Source organism: Symsagittifera roscoffensis, chromosome 5 (genome assembly GCF_963678635.1).
Source record: "Symsagittifera roscoffensis chromosome 5, txSymRosc1.1, whole genome shotgun sequence".
In the NCBI taxonomy this organism is placed as follows: domain Eukaryota; kingdom Metazoa; phylum Xenacoelomorpha; order Acoela; family Convolutidae; genus Symsagittifera; species Symsagittifera roscoffensis.
Genome location: NC_087066.1, coordinates 66,108,588 through 66,131,481, shown reverse-complemented (window position 1 = coordinate 66,131,481; position 22,894 = coordinate 66,108,588). Strand labels below are relative to the sequence as shown.

Below are 22,894 nucleotides of genomic sequence, written 5' to 3'. Positions count from 1 at the left end.
ACGTAGGGATGTACCAAATCAAATTCGTTCCCAAATAAGATCAGGCAAGGGAAATAAAGGATAGATTGCTCCCAAAGGGTACTCAGGGTTAACTTGGGCCGATCGTGCGCGAGGCGTTAAGTGTCTGCCAGAATCGATTTATTTCGTCTTGCGGCCGAAATTCCTCGGCTTGTGGTAATTAACGCCTTAAATTAGAATCCAGAAAAGCTTAAAAAGTTACACCTGAATCCATTACCGAGTGCACATGTCCATAGAGTGTACAAAGATTATCCATTTTAAGTGCCGAGTTGGGAAAAAATTTGCAGCCGATTTAATTTACACGCATTCTTCTGAGGACGGCAGCCGCCTACTTTTACGGCCCAGGCTGGTTTAGTTTTGATTTACGTAGCCGTGGTCGGTCCCCATAGAGTGTAATGTGATACGACCAAACATATGTTAAGAAAAGAGGCGGCACAGGTAATGTTGTTACATTGCTAAGAATGAGTTTAATTGTGCGTCCCGTGAGGGCACTGAGCAGGGAAGCTGTGGTTTGACAAGAATGGAACTCGACCAAATGCTGTGAAGTATATTGCTACTGAAATTCAAGTTGACATCCAGTAGACAAGTTGTAATTGTTTCAAGCTAAATTTAGAGGCGGGATGGTGGAAAGCAAAGTCAGATTGACTGTTAAGAGGCCCATAGAAGTATTCAATAATATCCGAGTGGTTTCAATTAAAATGACAGTCTCACATACTTAAGTTGTTTGAAATGAAGTTGAGATAGGCGAACCTAAATGTCTTAAAGTTTAAAAGATTCGCCTTTCTCTCAAACCAGGTTTCATTTCATTTAGGGTTTGATTGCATATTGCGTTTAATCACCTGCAGCACGAGCGACTATTTTGACTTGACTGGTCTCGTAGGCAGCTTCAACTTTATCCTTTGTCAGGAGGTCCCGCTGTTTTACACACGGTTGTGATATGTAGGATTTCCAATTCTAAAACCTTTGTCTTGGGATCTTGGTTTATCTGAATTGTGGGCTAACAGTTCTTAATGCCATCAATAAGCCAATTAAAGTGTTGAAACGTACTTGTAAAATGGAAACTGTGAAGTTTGTTGATTTTGAATTGTTTTTTTTTTTCAGGTAAATGTGAGCCCAATTAGAAGCTAATTTGCATTTGAAAGTTTGAATTGGCGACAAAAAATGAAACTGCTGTTACGCGTATGCGTTGATGACAATAAAAGTAGCGGGCATCTATTATATATGTTCGTCTGAAGGTACGATCACGTCGCCGCAGTGGGGTTCGAAATAGTTCGGATTGGATTGGTTTCAGTAGCGAACACAACTCAATTGACCTCAAAGTAGTGAACCAGTGAACTTGAGGAGATGTCGGCGTCACCCGCCGCACCCTCCAGTGTCGACAATATTGGGCCCCCAGCCGCTAAGAGGCCCAAGTCCCAGACCACGCCCCCCAGCTCCATGCATAGATCACAAAGCTCACCTGCCGCCAAATCGGGAGCTGCTTCAAGCATGATGCCCCCGGGTGGTATGATGGGGTCAGTAGGTGGCATGGGTCGAGTACCCTCTTCAGTAGCATCGTCAACATCGTCCGTAGGAGGAATGGTGCAACCGCATTCGCAGTCTTCGCCTGCCTCCGGGGGGTTCCTACAATGTGGCTCAAACACATCTCTTAACGACTTGCCAGAAACATCTTCAGGTGAAAACTACTGCGACATGAAGTCGCCGTATATCAGACAGAGGCATTCGAGATGCACATTCTTCGATATTTTAATGAGCGAAAGAACATTTTGGTTTACTCAAAGTAAAATATAAATAGTATACTATTTTGAACGAAACGTCGATCGGTATTTCTTGGTTCAATTGTCATTTTGCGCTAGTAGTTGGTCAGTGTTATCATGACCAGGGTTTTTATGCTCAACTAGACTGACCAGGCAGTAATATTGCTTTCCTGTGTCAAATTTAGGCGATTAGGAGACACAGGTTTTATCATGATTCATCTCAAGATTGTAGTTTATGAAGGTCATTGTTGCTATTTAGATCTGATTGATGATTTGTGCAGCAACCTTCCGGCCGACGTGTTCTCCAACTCCCCTGCTGCCACTTCACAGCAACTGGGAAGCAGAGTGGGTGGGAATGGAATCGAGACCCATCACCCCAACCTCACGGGACTCCTCACTAATTCGAACCATGGAGTAGAATCTCAACAGGTAACGACCCACCGACAAAAAACATCAGTGACTTTGAGTGCATGTTAATCCGCAAAATATTGTGTGATTGATCTGAATATTGTGTGTAATGAGTTTCTATTGTTAGATTTTCTGTAAAATACAGATCATTGTGATACATGGTTCTTGGTAGAAGTCACGCAGTTCGCTTTTTTTACAGGAGTTTTCTGGCTCCATGGGTTTCAACGTGTCAGGGAACAATCAAATGTTCCAGCAGCAGAATTTCCAATCGCAAACCCAGCAGTTCTCGGCTAGCAGTGGGAACAACTCTAGCGTACGCTCTCAGAATTTGCCACAGGGACCAAACTCTGCTGGAACAAGTAACAACAGCAACGGCACTAACCCATTTGGTCATCAAATCATAATCAGCAGCCAGCAGACGACATCTGGCGATAGCAACTTCATTACAATCAACCCCGGCGGTGGTGTCATGAGCAGGTCCAACTCACTCACTGGGGGCATGCAGGCGGCAGAGTCTCACAATATGCTCGGAGGACAGCAGACCACCTCAACCACCTTCTATCAACAGTCGCCACACTTCGCAAAAGTACAGTCGCCGCCACACCTTTTTAAAAGCAAAAATAGTTTATTACTGCAATTAGCACACAATATTCCCACCACGCTTGTTTTAGTATTTAAATAGGGGACTTAATTGTTTATTAAGTTATAACAAAAGAAAATAATGGCCAACGTTAATGAAAAATTGATAAAAAAATTAGTTGGTAAATGTAGTCTGAAATTTATCCATTCTGAAAAATGGAAAAATTTAGGCCAACTATTCTCGAAACTGCGACGACTGGTTTTTTAAATCTGAATAATTGCTGAAAGGCTTTTTTGGTATACGACACTTGACTACCCACGAGATTTTAATGAGGTAGTCGAATTCGGGGGAGGGGGGGGGGGACGTAGGCTTATCCGTGATTCCTTTTTTAAACTTCGTCGTGAAGTGGTGGGAAAAAGAAATAACATTTATCTAATAATAGCTGAAAATAAAATAGCTATTTCTATCCTTTTACCTTTATTAAAGACAAAATAAATTATTTAGTGTAAAAGGGGATTTGTTTGCGGAGTGAAGTTTACGTATTACTTGAAAGTCTTCATCTGCCTTTTAGATGGACCAAGGTGGGATGACAGAAGTGATCCAGTTTAATAACGGATCCGGAAACAACCCCGGAAACAGTGTAGGGGGAGGAGGGGGAATGCAGATCAACATGAACCTCACCCAGAACATTAACACCGGCACCACTATCATCAACATGACACAGCCTGCCTCCGCGCCTACCTCCGCCGCAGGCCAACAGCAACAGCAGCAGCATCAACCACACTCTAAATTACAGCACCCTGCAGCATCCCAGGTCTAAGTTGTTCTGAATAGTCCTGGGCTTTCGAATGTAGTCAAGTGCTCAAATGTAGTATAACAAGTGTGGATTATTAGATTGGATTTTTTTGGCTTTGAAACAAAGGGGCACTGGGTTCAATAATTGACAACCATTTTAAATTCAAGGTCGACATTAAGCAAAATTTGAATAAACCCTTATGTCCATTTGCATCTCAGTTTCACTTTTCAAGGCTAGAAATGTTAAAAATAGTCGGAATTAATAAGAGATTGGATTTGTTTTTTTTTGGCCTTGAATACTGAAACAAATGGGCACTGTGTTTAATAATTGACCATCATTTTCAATTCAAGGTCGATATTAAGCAAAATTTAATAAACCCTTATGTCCATTTGCATCTCAATTTCCTTTTCAAGGCTAGAAGTAATAAGAATAGTTGGAATTAATAATGCCTTAGCCTGATTTTTTTGTCAATTAGATGGAAATCTTTTTCGGCTGCTATTGTGCTTTATAATCATCTTTCTGCTCCCACATGCCACGAAGGCGATAATACTCATGTCTACTAACTATAATTGAAGGTCTCAGGTAAAAGCAGCAGACGATGGAATCTGGAATAAAAAACGCTGTGAATAAATTCAGCTTTCTTTTGACATCATTTTGAAAGAAAATGGACGTGCCCAATGAGGTACTAATGAGAGCAACTGTTTAGATTGTTCAGCCTTCTCAACAGCAGCAGATAAATCAGCAAGCTCAATACGTATCGCATCAGCAGAACTCACCCCGCCTACCCCAATACGTCACAAACAACAGCAGCACAGCACAGAACAACCAGAGCACAGCTTCGCCGCAGATTCCACAAGCCACACCCACTCCTAACGCCTCTAATGGCCTAGGTACCGGCGGCGGCGGCGGGGGATCTAACAACTCAGTGGATACTGACAAGAGAAAACTCATCCAGCAACAGTTGATTCTGCTGCTGCATGCCCACAAGTGTAATAAACAGGATCCCAAGTCCGCTGGACCCGAAAGCCTCAAGTGCAAACTGCCCCACTGTAGCACGATGAAGGGAGTGTTGCAGCATCTGTACGAGTGCCAAGAGGGAAAGGCATGCCGAGTGGCACACTGCTCTTCGTCTAGACAGATCATTCAGCACTGGAAAAATTGCAACCGACCAGAATGTCCCGTCTGTTATCCATTGAAGTCCCATGACGCTAATGCAAGCAACACATCCAAGAAATCACCTGGAGGAGCCTTGATGCAATCAGTGGGTGGATTACCAGGTGGAAATGCTCCCGCCAACCCACAGGCAGGTCTCATGTCGATGACTAGTCCTTCATTATTGGGCGACAACGCAGGTCAAATGCAGCCCCAGAATCAACAGAGGCAGTTTGTCCTTCAAGGGCAACAGAGTCTGCAGACTAATAATAACATGGCCTTGAGTACTGGTCCCAATGGAGGAATGCTCCCTCAAGCAGTGCCCCAGGGTCAAATAAGGTCAAATAACAACCCCCCAAACATGTTTCAAAATGGTCCACGTGTGGTCCCAGATGGCAGTCAGGTGAGCAATCAGCAAATGATGAACCAAAATATCAACCAAGGCTTCCCAGGACAGCATATGAACTCAAATGCTGTAAATAATATGAACCACCCAAACGAAAAGTTCCAAATGCAACAGCAGAAAACTTTGTTTGCAAACAACGGACCACAGCCCAAAATTAGGGCTCCGATGAATGTAAGCAATGCTATGCAGCCGCAGAGATCCATGATCAACCAAGGACAAGGGATGATGAGCAATCAACAAATACCAAATGGATCCAATGCGCAAGCGTTCCTCAATGTAGAAAACTTAGGAAATAATGGCGGCAGCGACAACATGTCTGGAGGTAACTTTGGCAACCAAGTCATGGGGGGAAATAACATTGGTAGCAATGCGATACCAGGAAATGCGGGATCGGGATGTGGCGCAGGCGGAGGGAATGTTGCGGCAAATATGGCTAATGCTGCCACAAACAACGAACATAACCAGTACCTCATGGCTGTTCTCAGAAAAGAGGGTGTAGAAAAGCCTTGTGGTCACAAAGAGTGGCACGAGCAAGTGAAAGAAAATGTGAGATGCCTGCTGGTTTATAAACTAGTCGAAACAATATTTCCCAACCCTGACCTAGTTATGATGGATAAGAGACTGGAGAACCTGATCAACTATGCGAAGCGTGTAGAAGTGGAGATGTATGACACGGCGGAGAATAAGGAGGACTACTTTTTGAGACTGGCTCAGAAGATATACAGGATACAAAAGGAGATCGAAGATAAGAGACAGCAGAAAAGACAAATGACGACAACGGCAAATCCCAACAGCAACAGTATGTACACTACAGTACACTGCTCAGTCAATAAAGCAGCAGTCAGTTCTAAAAAGAGGACTGAATTAGACGATATTTTAAATATTTTTTCTAGTGCTTTTTAGATCAAAAATAAATCTGTATTTAAGAGTCGATGAACGTGGTTTAGACTCTATATACAAACACGGGACCCAGAAGTTGCATTTTTTTGATTTCAACGAGCAAATGAACAAATTTTTCTTCACGTTTTTGTCGTTTTCTTTGCGACAATTTGTAGGGTTCAAATTTTGACAAATGCTAGATGAAACTTTTTGAAAAATATTTAGCCGGGCCAAAACTTGAAAAATATCGTTTTCAAGGCGTAAAATAGCCAGTATATCATAACTAGTTTCAGAGGTGTTCTTGTTGTGAAAACATCCTCGCAAGCAATATACGGAATGTGAATTAATGGGCTCCAATTAGTTCTTCGGGAAGCTGACAAGCTTGACTTCCACATTATGCCGCCGAAAAATGACAAATAACAGAATTGAAAAAGAATTACTTTGCCCGGCGTCAGAAAACGGCTGAAAGTTTTGAATAAGTTCGCGCTGAGGATCAACATTTTTCAAAAGAACTATGCTATGCCAGCCAATATTTCGGTGAAACTTCTGCTCCAATCAATGCACAAGATTCTCATTAGCAGTTATGCTGTGTCTAATTTTGTAAAGTGATATAAGCTCTCAAGAACTTTAAATGTATGTGTCGTCAAAACAGATTTGCGTGAAGAAAAATTTCGTTCATTTGCTCGTTCAAATCAATAAGTTGCAACTTCTATGTTAATGACTGCAGGTCGTTATTTTTTTGAGGAAAAGTCTTAAAATTTGTTCAGTCGAAAATTTACTCTTTCGGTGTTGGACTTCTGATTTGTTTTTAAGTTCACTTCATTTGTTTAAAAGAAGGAATATTCCACTATCTAACAGAAAAAGTGTAAAGGTCAGAAAAAACCAAGCGAAGTAAAAAAAAATTCTTAATGATTCAGTTTTCTCAAATTTGCTTTGTTTTATCAAAAGTGTATTTATTATATAGTGTTCTAGCAATTCAAAGAGCTTTAAAGGCCTTATATATTTTTAAAAACTGAGATTTTTTAAAATACACAAGTCAGTTTTTTTCTGTTTACTTGCATGTATTGACTCTTTTCCAACTGTCTGTTGGCCATGTTGGATATTTATCGGCTATTTTTCGAAAACAATTTTTCGCATAACAATCAGTACATATTTGCTCGTTTAGACCCACAAAATCAACCACAAATGAATCAAATGAGTGCCAACCAGCAGCAGAACCAGACAAGCACTCAGAACTGGATACCCATGGATCAGACTAATCAGTCAAACCCTAACCCTCCTACGGTAGGCTCAACCTTCTAGGGTCTTAATTCGCAGTACATTTATTAACTCTCCAATATCTAACTGCCTGCAAACATTAATCAGCGTTTCGACCACTCCACCAATTGGCTGCGGTTTAGATTCCATAGAAAATCAGAAAAGGCGCGTCAGTGTTGAGAAAAGTTGGTCTGAATTTTTCGGTTTCAGACTAAATTAGAGAAATGATAAGGCTGACCTCCAATTAAATTTCAACAATATTTTGATTTCAAATGTATTTACCTCTTAAACTTGCAGTTTTTTATCTTATTCAGCCGCCCTTAAACGGAATTTTGAAAAAAATGACATTTCGATATTTTCTTCATTTTTGAACTTTTCTTATATTAGTGTGGTCGGAGCATGCTGTGCTAGCTGCATGGCAACCGGTTATTCTTGTTATGGGCATGGTTCATTATCCTAACTTTGCCCAAGAAGTGAGTTAACTCGATGGTTCAATCTGTTTAGGTGGTGCGGGATGTCAAAATGGAACCCGTCAAATCTGAACCAGATGCGACCGGGCCGTTCAAGAATTCCCTAAATGAAATGCTAGAAGATAATAAGAGTAAGATCAACAACTTGTTGCCTTCCTTCCCAGTAAGGGGAGCCAGCCAAGGACAAACACAGAGTTCAGAACATCCGGTCGTTCATAATCAAAATGTCAGTAGCATTAAGCCAGACCCTGAGGATAAGCCATGGACCAATGCTAACTGCAGTGGAGGCGCATCGACGGAAACAGCAGTGAAAGAAGAGCCAGGGACAGTAAAGGTCAAAACAGAGTCAATCAAAGAAGAGCCCAAGGTATGTTACCAGCGCTTCTGTAGTTCAAACTCTCCCAGAAATCAAAGTGCAATTGACGATACAGAGCTTAATCACCGAGAAGCTATTTGCACATACTTTTGTCAAGTGGTTCTCGAGACTTTTGCTACTCAATCGAGGCGTATTGTAGCTAGATAATTGTAACGGCAAGAGAATGGGAGTTTAAAAATAATAAATGGGTAAATGGAGTCCCTAAATGTGAAATTTCGATGCGGATGCAAAGGTGGAGTGGAAAATAGGTTAATTATAACTGATGTTTTTCCACAGGACGAGGAGAGTACGAAAGTTCAACGCAATATTAAGACTTTCACCAAGGAGGAACTGAGAAATGCCCTGTGGCCGGCGTTCCAGAAGATGTTCGTGGCTGAAGATGCGTGGGCATTCAAACAACCAGTCGATCCAGTTCTCCTCAATATCCCTGATTACTTCTCCATCATTAAGAAGCCAATGGATCTGTCGACCATTAGGAGGAATCTGGAAGATGGAGTCTACAGTAACCCATGGGAGTTCATAGACCATGTGCAGCTCATGTTTAACAATGCATGGCTGTACAACAAGAAAAGCACACGAGTGTACAAGTCATGCACTAAGGTAAGTACTTATTCGGCTTAAGGAGAATACGTCGGAAGCTAGATCCCGCTTGAATTGTCTTAGATAGAACTGAACAACTTATGGACTCATTTTGTGAAGGGCGGACTGGTGATAGAATCAGTTGATTCGAGTTTTCTTCTATCATCTTTTTAGAAAAAAAAAGATTTTGTGTGCAAGTGCAGGCATTTTTTGAGAATGTGTGGTAATTATTGATAAGGTTAATTACGTCTCAAATGGCATAAAAATTAAAAATGTCCCAAATGGCATAAATTTCATGCAACAGTTGCATTGAAAAAAATTTTTTCGTGAACATTGTGAGAAGTTTATTCAAATTGTCAATTCAAATGTTGATTGTCATTTTATCTTGAAAAAGTTGTTTTTTTATCAAAGCAAAAAAGCATAAGCTTGCGGTTATTAATAAGTTTGTTGCTTCCCTAATATACACTTTAACAATCCAGAAAAATTTGATGTTTTTATTAGCTGAGTGAGATCTTCGATCAAAGCATCGATCCGATCATGGAGGAGTTGGGTTACTGCTGTGGACACACTTACGTGTTCCTTCCTCAGATGCTCTACTGCTACAGCAAGAACAGCTGTCCCATCCCCAAAGACCAGAAGTACTACCAGTGGATCAACAGGTACACCAAGCTAACTATTTGTTACACTGTAAGTCATATAAGTTACGAACTATGGGTTGCTATGGTGTGGTAGTCTGCGAGAGCGAGATCTATACCAAATCAGAGTTTGAGGTCCTGTGTTGCGTGACCCATGATTTTAACTTGACAATGACGCTACTTTTTTCTGTCCAAAAACTGCATAGATGTCTGAGCTAAGACAACGCCACAGTAGTCGTTCTGCGCAAAGTATTGAGCAGCTCATATGATTGTAATTTTCATCTTGAATTTGATAAAAAACGGTCCTTAGATGAAAAAATGTGGTCTGTGAAATTTAGCCGTGATTATATAGTATTACCTTCACCAAAGTGAATGATTGTGTTTGTTTGTTTGTTTAGGTCTCCGAGGCCCGGTCTGATCAGTGAAAAGTACATATACTGTGCAAAGTGTTTCCAGGAAGGAGATCCTAACAAAATGACAGTGACAGACGAACCACTCGTCCCAAAAGCATTCTCAATGTAAGCTGTAATGCATACCAAACAGTTGAATGTTTTTTTACTTGCGAGAGAAAGTGTACTTGTAATCAGGAACTGGACATTTTTCCCGTTAACAACTTTTTTTAAGAGTCGATGATCGTAGTTAAGACTCTTATGTAGCTCGTGATGATTTTTTAATGGAAAAGTCTTGAAGTTCGTTCAAGCTCAAACTTACTTCTCGCGGTTTGACTTTAGATTTTCAGTTCTTTTCCTTTGTTAAAAGGAAGGCAAACTCCACATCGAACAGCGAAAGTGAAAACTTACCTGTTGATCCAGTTTTCTCAAATTTGGTTAATTTTATCAAAAATATCATAAAAAGTGCCAATCATCAATTGTCCCAGAAGTTCAAAGAGCTTTAAGGGCATCAATTTTTTCTTTGAAATTCGATAGTTGCGATTTTTTCAAAAATATCTACGTCTTTTTTTGTTTAATTGCGTTCATTGACTCTTTTCCAACTGTCTGTTGGCTATGTTATAAATTTGAGTTCCTTAAGAATGGAACATCAATACCTTTCAGGCACTTTATCCTTTGGTCTATAGTTGAAGCATGCGCCTTCGGAAAATAAGGAGCTAGCTTAGTCGAGGATCCAGTCGAGATCTAGCTAGATATTTATTCTCAAAAATGGTTCTTAAGTTTCCTATCCAAAAAAAATAGTTTTTTGATCCAGTTTTCTTAACTTGCGTATGTTTTGTTATTGAAAAAGTTTAAGTCATAGAACATTATCGAAAGTCTAATAGCCTAAAGGCGATGCGTTTTTTTTTTCAATGTCACTGAAAAATTCAAAAGAAAATTGGGGGAAAAATTAATTTAATGTTTAATTTCATATTATTTAATTTTAGTTTAAATGTAGATAGTTTTCAGAATAATTGTTTCTCGATTTTAGAATGATTGAGAAGAATAGTTTTGATGAGCTGGTCAATAACAAGGTGGAACCGGAACCCTTCGTAGAATGCACAGAATGCGGCCGCAAGTGGCACCAGATCTGTGCTCTCTATCATGAGAACATCTGGAGTACATTCACGTGTGAGCCCTGTCTGAAGAACAGGAGCACAAAGAGAAAAGACAACCGTTTTATTGCCCAAAGTACGTGAAATATGCTTTGAACCACTCAGTCCGAAAGAGTTTTTGCCAAAGACGTTTTCATCGGGGGCTATTCGCTCCATTCTTTTACGAATGTGCAAAAATCTCAACCAATGAAAATTAATTGTCCAAAGTGACTGAATGTATCGCTAATTTCCTTCAAACTTATGATACTGAATTATGATTGGCTGACCTAATTTTCGCGTATTTGGTCCTTTGTGCATGGAAGGATTCCGCCATTTTCATTTATACAACCGGGATTTTCTGGTGTGGCAGGTGCACTGACACGTTCTTTTGAACTATGAAGTGTTAATTTTAAGTGCGTAATTGCGAACTATGTTTTTACAGATACGATTAATGCTTTGTTTCAGAACTCCCGAGTAACAAACTTTCGAATTTCCTGGAAACAAGAGTAAACAAGTTCACTAAAGCGCGTGAGCCAAACTGTGGTCATATCACAATTAGAGTGCTATCCAGTTCTGAAAAAACTCTAGATGCCAAAATGGGCGTCAGGTCAAAGTAAGTCTCAGTTTAGTTACGTTTTTTAGCGAGCTTCTTACAATAAATTAGCGTATCTATGGTAGAGTAATATCAGCATCCTTACTGAGTTGGAAAAATTTTTCTGTTTTCCGGCTTAAAGGGCGGCTATTTGGATTTTTCGGTTTAAGCGGAGCTTTTCTGGCAAAGATCAAAATTTAAATGAGAATGAACGATTTTTCACAATTTTTGTCGATTCGTGATGTTTGAATGTATCGCAAGTGGTGTATGGTCTGATCAAATCACTGTTTTACGCTGTTTATAGGCACGCAGACTTCCCGGCGAGCTTTCCGTACAAGTCGAAAGCGATCTTTGCGTTTGAGACTATTGATGGAACTGATATTTGCTTTTACGGAATGCACGTGCAGGAGTACGGGACGGACGCCATGCCTCCTAACAGAAGGTGAGTGTCAGATTGACTCTTTCATGTCAGTCAGTGTGTGCTTTAATGACTCAATGACATAATCAAGCTTCTCACGTGAATGTTCTGTGCATGACGACACGTTCCTTATCATAAGGAAGATTTTGCATTACGTTGTAATTAAGGAATTTAAAGCTAAATGTGATTTTATGGACAGGCTGAACTGTCTCAGTTCTTTATTTTATTCGATGTAAAATTTTAAGTTGTATACATGGCTTTCTTGTTTAGACACATGTATCTGTCGTATCTGGACAGCGTGCACTACTTCCAGCCGAAGAATCTGCGAACAGCTGTTTACCACGAGATCCTAATCAACTACCTAGACTACTGCAAGCAAATGGGATACTCCCACGCTCACATCTGGGCATGTCCACCTGGCGAGGGCGATGATTACATCTTCCACTGCCACCCGCCAGACCAGAAAATCCCGAAACCAAAGAGACTTCAAGACTGGTACAAGAAGATGATGGACAAGGCCATTCAAGACAGAGTCATCGCTGATTATAAGGTCAGCTAAGTTCATTCGTCAACAGTTATCTTTTCGCTCGATTGTCCGTTAGTTTAAAAAAATTATTCCTCCTCCAGTGTTTTTTGATTGAGCAAGAAATTTGTTGCCCATCAGCTTGAATTGGCTTTTATTGCGCCGGCTAGCGAGCGCAATGTATCATTATGACTATTTTTTCCAAGCTAACTATCAAATAAAAATGCTCATTTGGCACTTTGCTATTATTTGTGGCTTTTTGATATATGCTTTCTGTTTGCTGATTGTTAAGCATCCGTGGCTGAGAGGGAAGGGCATGAGACTCTCGAGGTCTCAGGAACTAATCCGACACGTATCAAAATTTAATCTCGAGGTCTCAGGAACTAATCCGACACGTATCAAAATTTAAGTAATTGGAGGTTTATTTTTTTCTTACTTCACTTTATAGAGCTGCTATTTCGTTTTCTTGCTAGTATTTGAGAAGCGCATCTTCGCCTCTGTGTAAAACCTGCTAAGCTTTATGTCAAAATTTATACCCTGCTAAATACTGTGGAGAAAGCGCTGAAAAGGAGTTATTTTTTGTACTTTCAATTTCTGATTGATCTGATGAAAATGAACCTGTTTATTAATTGATGAAAGTAGTAGTTGTTGTTGTTGTTGTTAGTTGTAGGCCATCTACAGTGCTGACGGGGGGTAAACCCCAATTCTCCCCAAGTATTCCAAGACGGCGGTTGTATTTGTCTGAAGTACGTCTAGTTTCGGGTTTTCTCCAAGTGTGTCCTTCCGCTCTTTATCCCAGATGCTGCAATGTAGGAGTACGTGTTCTGTATCTTCTTCTCCGTTATTACAGTAGGGGCAGCTTGGGTCATCCACTTGTCCGTGTCTGTGTTTTGTTGCTTGTAGGAATGGCGCCCTATTCAGCCTGAGTTTGTGCAGGATAACTTCTTCTTCTCTTCTTCTGTTTTCTGTCGGCATGGGCTGCCCTCCGGTTGCTCTGCAATGGAAGTGATGGGCCGGGACTTGGTGTAGGTAGTCTTCTAGGCGTCGGTCATCTCTGTCCATGTTCAGGGCCTCTCTCGGGTCTCTGCCTTCTTCGATGGTGGCTAGGCGTCTCCGGGCAGTAGATCTCCAGTCCTGGGGTGTGTTGTCTTTTCCTCGGGACTTGAGTCTCTGGCGTGGTCTTGGCTGGCTCAGTGCACGTAGGTGATGGTCTTCTGGGAACTGGCTGCATCTGATCAGCAGTTTGGCTGCAGAGTGCTCGATTTCTTGCCTGATGGTCATAAGCGCTATCTCAGCCCTTGTTTGGGCTGCTGGCGAGCCTTTCGGTGCTCCTGTGATGGCCCGGGCTGCCATGTTGTTGCAGGTCTCCAGATGAGCTATGTGTGAGTCTGCTGTGAACGCACCCCAAACTTCCGCTGCGTATAAACCGCCGCGTCTGACATAAGCTCTGTAGAGTCTTTTGAGGTCGGTAGCACTCATCCCCCAGTCTCTGCCTGCCAGCGCCTGAAGTATCTGGTTTCGCTTGCGGAGCTTCTTGCAGGCTTTCTGGGCGTGGTTGCCGAACCTCAGCTGTGAGTCGATTTGGACTCCCAGTATCGTCACTTCCTTCTTGTATTCGATGTTCCTTTCTAGCAAAGTTATCGGTGGCTGGGCATTGCCAGCTGTTTCGCGAGGTGTTCAGACCCTTATATAGGTCGTGCTATTTTTTTTCGTTTCTTATATTTTGTTCAGGTTGTAATTAATTTTTTCGCGCTTAGACTTTTGTTTTTTTTTCAAGTTCAGTTCATTTCCTGTGTTTACACTTGTAAAGCTATTGTATTAGTACGAACCTTCTTTTTTTCACCATAAGTAACCCCGATAATGGTGGGGCATCTTTACAGTTTTTTGATAGTACGTGCTTTGGCATTCGAATAGAAATAAGTTAACACAGTTGATGCATTTTTAGTTCATCGAATGAACCGAAAAAAGTGATTCGTTTCAAACAACATAACAGTAATGAAAAGTCGATTTCAGAAGTTTTCTAACTCAATTTATCTCGAAATTTTTCTCAATTGCATAATCTATACATAATGTGGCTTTATGTTTTGTAATTTGTTACATGCAAAGGTAGCGTGGATGCCGTCAATTTGTTATATTCCAATTTATTACTTGCAAAATAAAGTGTAGTTGGTGCGACAATCGCATTGGCAATTTATTAGCATATGTAGCTGCTTTATTCGTGACTAGCGTTTGTCGGTTATTAAGCTTGCGTGGCTGAGTGCATAGTGCGCGAGACTCAAAGTGTCTTAATTGCAGTAGCATGCAGATTCGAATCCTACACGTAGCAAGTTTTTGCTAATTCGAGGCTTATTTCTACTTTTTCTTTATTTCAATTGATAGAGCTGCTCTTTGGTCGTGTTCTTGCTAGTGTTTGCGAAGCGCAGCTTCGCCTCTGTAAAAGGAAGGCAAACTCCACTATCGAACAGCGAAAGTATAAAAGTCGCGAGAAACGTGATTGGCTTCTATCTTCGAAACTGGATTTTAGTTTTTTCCCAGCGAAATACAAGTTTTACTCATTGATCCAGTTTTCCCAAATTTTGTGAATTTTATCGAAAAATATCAATTTTTCCAGATATTCAAAAAGCTTTAAGGCCATCCATTTTTAGAAAGTTGACGTTTTATCAAAAGAAGAACAAGTCACACTTGCGTTCATTGGCTCTTTTCAACTATCTGTTGGAAACTTCCCAACTGCTATGTTTTTGTTCCGACCGATGAAAATGGAGAGGAACTTTGTATTCGGGTATGTTTTAGTTTATTTTTGTTTTCCACGCAAAATCAGGTACCACAAATAATCGTCGGACTGGGTTGAATGATATATCATAATGAAGCCCTTTCAGTCGTGATTCGAACGACATTAAAAAATTTTTCCCAGTTTCGAGAAAAACCGGTTTGAATTTTTTTCCTAATTCGAGCGAATAAAGCAGGCAAGCAGTCTTACAACAGCTAAATTATAGCTAATTTAAGACCCTAAAATTTAATTTTATGCAAGTAAAACTAGTTTTTGGAGTTTTTTAGCTTCATTTTGTGAACAAAAAACTTCAAAAAAAGGTTTTTCAAGTTTTTTTTTTAATTTTTCTAGTCAATTTTCTACAAAAATTTTTGTCCTAAATTTGCCTATGTTACTATGACTGTCTAATTTACAAATATTATATTTTTACCTCAGATCCTTTTCACATCCAGCAGAAAAAATTACACTAATTTGGAAAAAACCTAAACCGTAGTTTTCTATATGGTCGGAACATTCTGTGCTACTTTCACAGTAACCGGCTATCCTCGTTGTTAATTTCAATTTGGTTGTACTATAATAGACTGGTCTCCTGATAAAGAAACTATGATAGAATGTTCACGCGTGACTTTAGCTTTTTATAATTTTGAAAACTAAACTGCATAATTTAATTATTTATCTAGCAAAATTTTTCAGGTTAAAAATTGTAATTCTAATATTGTTTAGTTCAAGAAATATGCTCGTTTCAACTCATTTGCCGGCGGTTTTGCTACCATAATTAGGTTAACTTAATTGTCATGAAAACTCAATTTTGTCGGTTTTTTTTGATGAATTTTCGACCTTAAAATGGTGAGGGGGAGGTTTTACGATGTAACGAAAGTTAAAATTTGTTTGGAAATATACTTCGATATCTTTCTGAATAGCTAAATCATAATATTAAACGTTTTGAGAGCTCTAGGCTTGAGAGTATAATTCTCACGGGACATGGTTGTTTTCAAGGGACCACTCTGTCATAGTAGTACCTCCAATTTGACCAGGGATAAATAGGGATTTTTTGAGAGAATTCCAAAGGATTATTAAGATATATGAGATATTTAAATTATAATTTTTGATAGTTTTTGTTACGACGGTTGGAAACTATGGGGTGGCGTTGGGTGGGTTATTAAAAGTCGATTAGCGTAGTGAAATTAACTCATCGCGGATTTTTCTTGAGCTGCAAGCAACTTTCATTGCAGTTGCAAGTGTTGTTGATTATTTATTCCTCTATTTAAGAGTCGATGAACGAAGAGACTCCTGTATAAGTGTTGGTGAATTTTTATTTTATTTTTGGGAAAAAAGTCGTAAATTTGTTCGCGCTAAAATTTGATTTTTCGCGGAGTGATTTATGATATATTTTCAAGTTTAATACAGAGGCGAAGTTGCATTTCGCATACACAATCATGATCGATAGCGCTACTGGGGAAAACTGAATGAGTAAAACTTTGAGTCTTTAAAGTTTCATATGTGACGCACGCCAATTATGAATCTACATAATTGCTAAGTGACGTAAGCCGATTATGACGCATTAGCAGTACCAGTAAATTCGAAAAACGAATTCTATCGACTTACATGCCTCAATTTATAGAGCGGACGCATTTTAACTAGTATACGAAAAATTTCATTAAAACATCCGAACCTGCCCATGTTCGAACGCTCTTGTTTTGTTGCTGGTCTAATTCCCTACCTCTATGCTACAGATCCATGATACCTTGAAGCTAAAGTCCTATTTGTAATTTAATGGTCTATGTTAATATCCTTAACGTTGACTGTACTTAATAGCTCGTTATTGATCAATTGAACATTTTCAAAGTGAACACATTTTGTCGCAACAATATTTGCGACTTAGGTTGAAAAAAAAGTTCATTCTATAACACAAGCTTTGCTTGTGTAAACAGCAAAAGTGCATAGGTCACGAAAAACGCGATCGACTTCAAATTTCGAAAGTGGATTTCTTTTAAGATTTCCCACCGGAATTAAAATTTTTCAGTTTTTCACCGAAATTTAAACGAGTCAGTTTTTTTCTTTTTCCGTTCGTTTTTTTACTCTTTTCCAACTATCTGTTGGCTATGTTTTGGTCCAGGTGATTGTGACTGCCTCGAGGAAAGTAGCTTGTCTAAATTGTAGGAATACTGAATTGTAGTATAGTTTCACAGAGTAGAGTACTGGATCACAGAGAAGAGTAGAGTATGTGTGTGTTGTGTTGCTTAGGATATCATGCGTTCTGTGGAGGACAACGGAGGTGCGGCAAACTTCTCTACTGTCCATCTGCCCTATTTCGAAGGGGACTTCTGGCCCAACACGATAGAAGACCTGGTGTCGCAGATGGACGAGGAGGAGAAAAGCAGGAAGAAGGAACTGCAACAGCAGCAGCAGTTGAACAGTGATGAGTTCAGTGACGGAGGGTACATGGACGACTCAGCAGACGTCAGTAGATTGATTGTTTGTTTCATCGTGTGAAAAATGCATGTCGAGGAAGATATATGTATGCCAGACCTAAGTTGTGCTGATAGAATTATTTTTAAATCGAAAATTTAGTCTTTTTTGAAATTGATGTTCCTATTTCGGCAAAAATTTCGACGCCGGAGAAAAATTGGGATCAAAGCGTTTTAAAATGCCGTTTTTGGCACTATTGGGAAATTTTTTGTTAAGAAATTTTGTTTTATGGCGTGCACACACTCAAAAATAGAATATATTGATCGGTCAAAAATTGGTAGAATAATAAGTAAAAAGACGTAATGGGTGGTGAAGGGGCGAATTTCTAAAAAAAAAAAGAAGTGAACAAGAGCCTTTTTTCTCTAAATACGATGGGGGTATTTATTTTCCCCCTGAGTGGTCAGAATTGTACGGCTATTAGGCCCCTTTATTTGGTAACTTTTTCTGACGATATCAAACTATCGCGTCTTTTGTTTAACGACCGTACTTTCATTTAATCGTCATTGCTTCCGTTTGAAAACACGATCAGTGTCGTTTGATACATGTGATTAACAATGAAATCAATGTTTAATACTCGCTAGTTATTTCTTAATTATGTTTGAATTATTTATTGTTATTTGTGTCACAGTACGGCTTTGGAGGCTCAAATTCGGTCAGCGGCGACAAAAAGTCAATGAAAGTGAATAAAAAGAGCAAGAGTAAGAAAAGCAACCACAAGTCCAAAAAAGGAAGTCCAGCAGCCGACCTCTCAGACAGAGTGCTTTCAACCATGGAGAAACACAGGGAGAACTTCTTCACTATTACTATCAACCCAAACCCAACTCAACAGACCACCGAAGACCCAGATCCCCTGGTGCAATGTGAACTGATGGACGGACGGGACTCATTCTTGCAGATGGCCAGAGACAAGTTCTGGGAGTTTTCTTCTCTGAGGAGAACCAAGTACTCATCCATGTGCTTCTTGTACGAACTGCACGTACAATTGAACGAGAGGTTGCAGTACAATTGTAATTACTGCAAGCAGATTGTTGAGATTAGATTTCACTGCAACACCTGCGAAGACTTCGACCTCTGTGTCAACTGCAACGGAAAGGTCACCCATGAGCACAAGTTGGTGCGAAGAACTCCGGAGAATGACCCCGAAGCACAGAACAGCAAAGCATCCGCTGAGCTAAACAAAAAGCAGGCATTTATGGAGACACTGAAAAACCTGCCGCATGCTGTCACTTGTAGGGATGCGAACTGCCGAGTGAGAAACTGTGTGCGCATGCGAATGATAGTGCAACATGCAAAGAACTGCGAGCATAAAGATCAAAGAAACACCTGTAGTAATTGCAAGCAGTTCTTCCAGATTTGCTGCTACCATGCGAAGCATTGCAACGCGCCTAAATGTGTGGTGCCCTACTGCCACAATATCCGAATGAAGTTGAGGCGACAGAGCGATGTATTGTGGCAGAGACGAAGAGCTGCAATGGTAGGCAGTGGTAATCCAGGGTCAATTGCAGCTGCTCCCGCGACACCCCAGTCTAGCACGCAAAGTAATGCGAATAACCAACAACATGCCCATTTTCCGAGTGATCAGAAAATGCATAGTGCGAATCAGATACAAAACACAGGCCAGAAGCTGAAACCTGGCCTATCTAATATTCAGAACGCCCCGCAAGTGAACAACACGCAAACACAAGCACACGGACACCAAAATATTCAGCAGCCTCAACAGCAAGTTATGAATACTAACCAAAACCAACCCAATCAGATTCAACAGCAGACTAACAGTAGTGCATATCAGCAAATGTCTCAAAACATGCAAAACAATGTTGTGAGTCAGAATAACCAACAACTACAGCAGCAAACGCAACAACATACTATGATGAATAATAATCAAGTGTCGAACAACATGGGGAACGCTGGTCAGAATCCTCAGAATATCAGCCAGATGGGCGGAAATATGTACCACTCTAACCAACAGCAGCAGCAGCAGCATGTACTCGTGTCCCAACAACAACAACAGGCTGTAAACTCAGACATGAATCAAATGCACAAACAAATTGCCGTGAGCAGTACTGCCTATGGAAACATGCACAGGACGCCCAATATGGTCCCTTCTGGAATGCAAATGCAACCGCAGCAAATGATGAGACACCCCCCGAACCAGAATCAGTTCCAGGCCAGACCGCAAGGACAGCCACAGACATATGTCACCACACAGCAGGTGCAGAACCCGAACCAGATAATGTCGGCTGGGCCCAACGGGGGACAGAATCGACAGTGGCAGCAGCAGCAACAGAACCCACCGGGAGCCATGTATTTGGTGCAGCGAGGAGGAGCCACACCAGGAATGCAGCAGATGCAAGGTAAATAAAAGCTGATACCAACAGCTGGTGCAAGCAATAAGCAATCCTCTCACTCAAATAAAATTTATCGCAACTTCAGATCAGTTCTGATTAATATCATGCCAAAATTGAGCCTAAGTTTTCTTGAACATTAACATTAGAATGAAGTTTCAGCTAATTTAAAGATCTATGTTGCTCGTGTCCCGACGTTGAATTAGTGCACGTTTTTTACATTTTCAGGGAAACCCCCATTTGTTATGACCCAAATTCCTCGTGCTGTGACTCCACAAATGCAGCAACAACAACCAATGATGCAATCCAACGTCCAGTCAGGAATGATGCAAGCGCCCCAAGGGCCGATGCGATCCACACCTCAGATGATGACACTTATAAAACCAGGCGGTGCCGCACCCGCTGTTATGGGGCCAAATGGCGGTCCCAGCCAAATGATGAACACTAACAGAAACACGAACTGGCAAGGCCAACCTACAGCTGTAAGACCAACTATACAACAGTTCCCGCTGCAACCAGGTAATGCGACGTATGGCCCACCGTCCGTACAACAAAGGAGGTTCGACACTGGCGCGCCTATGATGCAGCAACAGGTTAATCAGAATCAAATGATGATGCAACAGATACGACCAATGACGGCGGGAACCACCTCAGGAACTAATGCGGTGTCCGGTGGGCGACCCAACCTGATGACGCAGGGCAATGGACCCCATGCTCAGCAGCAAATGAACCCAATGCAGACCAATGACCCAAAGAATATGCAGCAGCAATCTCAGCAGCAAATGCAAAGTGGAGATGACCTGTCTCGATATTCAGACGGCCTCTGATGTCGCCCATAGAGGAGAGCAATGAACAAATCCTTCTTCCAACACTACCATGTTTCTATCTACATAATCCATAGTTTGTAAATTTTATCCCAACTGGCCCCAAGAGGGGAAGAGAAGAGAAGAGAAGAGACAGGCTGACGCAGCCTTTCAGACCAAGAACGAAAGGAGTGGTTTTATCTTCCGATGGAGGAACATATGCATCCCAAAATGCAAAATGTTGTACAGAAACTATTGAAAACTATTGAAACCGCCGTGACATTACTTGTAATTTTTAACGTGTCTCCCTATAAAATTATTCGTTTAGCAAATGTAATTTTAGCCTTTACTTTTTCTTTATTTTTTGCTATAATGAAATTGTATTGCTCATAGTGTAGTTAATCCATGTTTTGCCTCTGCTCTGTTTTGTGTCCTGATTTCAACTACTGGCACAAGTCGCTTGTCGTCAACTCTTCACCCCTAATCTGTTCTCGAGCTGATGATTAGAGGACGATGACGATAACAACCACTTTTGCCTAACTAAAGTCAACCAAGCAATCTGTGCGTGCTTCTCAATTTCTAACCAGCTTATCTGTTCTGAAAAATTTATATTTTGCGTTACACCACAACACTTGCGCCATTTGATTTGAATTGAATCAGAAACAATTTAATATCTATTTTCCATATAGCATCCTTTATTGTCGACATTTTTTACAGAACATCCTTTATTCTCTCCTTTTCTCAGTGGCAGTCATATACAGAAGAGTGTGCTTCGTCAATCCACTGTCGAATCAAATCTATTCTGTGCTCCAGTTCGTTAAAAATGAGTGAAAAGCAAGTAGTGGGGAAGAAGTATATTTGGAGTTGTGACACACACCGCCATCAATGGGGCCTCATCATTTTCTGATAATTTGGAATGTGAATACTGCTTAGCTCTCATATTAATGTGACAAGTTGTATTATGATTATTATTAGTATGACTGTTTAAATCTTCTATTTGAAAACATTTTTCATCACTTTGACTCGTTTTCTACCCTAAGTGCTACCCACTCAAACACGTAGATCTATAGAAATTTAAACAAAAACTAACCAAAACCTTTCTGAGAGAACCACGTATATTGATAACCAAGCTGGTGAAAGTATCATTATTAAATCGCTTTTAGTTTTAGTGTGTGAAATCAATCTGACATGCTGGCCGATAAATCAATTGTGCCTAGAATTAAAAAAATCCGTTTTATAGCCAAAATCTGTTAAGAAACAATGTAATTTATCATTTTTTTAGGACTTGTTTTTTTTTAATTTTTATAAGAAAAATTGTGTTAGATTTTACCCTTTTGTTGATTTTTTGCTATTTGGCTTGGGATTTTTTTAAGTTCGATTCAAATTGAACTGCCAAATCAAAAGCTAGTTTTCTTTCCAAAAACAAAAGTGTAAATGACATGAAAAAATTGAGTGACTTTTAGTTTGAAAATGCACTTTATTTTCTGCGGAAAAAAAGGTAACACTCAGTACTTAATTTTCTTTTTTTTGGGTTCGTGTTGACACTTGCTAGAGCAATTGTATTGTAATCGGGAACTAGTCTTTCCCGTAAACGTTTTTTCTTGCAAATCTGCAAAAATTTGATCTTAATTTAATCTTGAGGCTCAACTTCCAGCATCCTCCCATTTGATCCAGTTGCATTTACACCCTGAGATCTGAGGTTAAAATTTTGGCCGGACGCTGTTTTTTTTTTCATTTTGTTTGAAATTGATTTTCCGGACGTTCGTTTGTCGGCGTAGTTGCTACATTACTTATCTGAACTGCAAGCGGCCCGTTTTTGGTATATTTAATTTGTTGCTTTACAGCTTCATTCGGCCGCTCAGTAAATAGTATCAGCTTAATTGGACTTCATCTTTTTCACTATGTATGAAACTGAACTTGTTTTCCGGGAAAAAATTGCACTGTAGAAACATTGTTTGACTGCTTTGGTTTTGTAGGCTTAGTTGCCACAATACGGATTTTTCTTAGGCTGCAAACTTTTTTCTGTATGCAAAAGCTGATTTATTCCTGTAATTACACAAGCATAGCTTGTGTTATAGTATGAACTTTCTTTTTTTCAAACCTAAGTCGCTCATATTCTTGCGATGCAATTATTGCGAAATA

General features: G+C 40.2%; 1 protein-coding gene across 1 annotated transcript; it reads left to right on the top strand.

Annotated features, from left to right (window-relative positions):
* The first annotated feature begins 1,123 nt into the window (after window positions 1-1,123).
* LOC134846970 (histone acetyltransferase p300-like) lies at window positions 1,124-21,783 on the top strand. Its single transcript, XM_063864433.1, has 17 exons — window positions 1,124-1,693; window positions 2,035-2,204; window positions 2,383-2,769; window positions 3,335-3,577; window positions 4,266-5,916; window positions 7,162-7,280; window positions 7,758-8,090; window positions 8,376-8,699; window positions 9,180-9,337; window positions 9,712-9,831; window positions 10,733-10,932; window positions 11,301-11,448; window positions 11,732-11,869; window positions 12,116-12,395; window positions 17,380-17,595; window positions 18,233-19,958; window positions 20,178-21,783. Exons 1-17 carry the CDS (start codon window positions 1,363-1,365, stop codon window positions 20,774-20,776), a joined length of 7,143 nt encoding a protein of 2,380 aa, XP_063720503.1. The 5' UTR covers window positions 1,124-1,362; the 3' UTR covers window positions 20,777-21,783.
* The last annotated feature ends 1,111 nt before the right edge of the window (window positions 21,784-22,894 follow it).

Coding starts and splice junctions, on each gene's coding strand:
- LOC134846970 (XM_063864433.1), top strand. CDS start 1,363: ATGTCGGCGTCACCCGCCGCACCCTCCAGTGTCGACAATATTGGGCCC. Junction 1,694..2,034: donor CTTGCCAGAAACATCTTCAG/GTGAAAACTACT, acceptor GTTGCTATTTAG/ATCTGATTGATGATTTGTGC. Junction 11,870..12,115: donor GCCATGCCTCCTAACAGAAG/GTGAGTGTCAGA, acceptor TTTCTTGTTTAG/ACACATGTATCTGTCGTATC.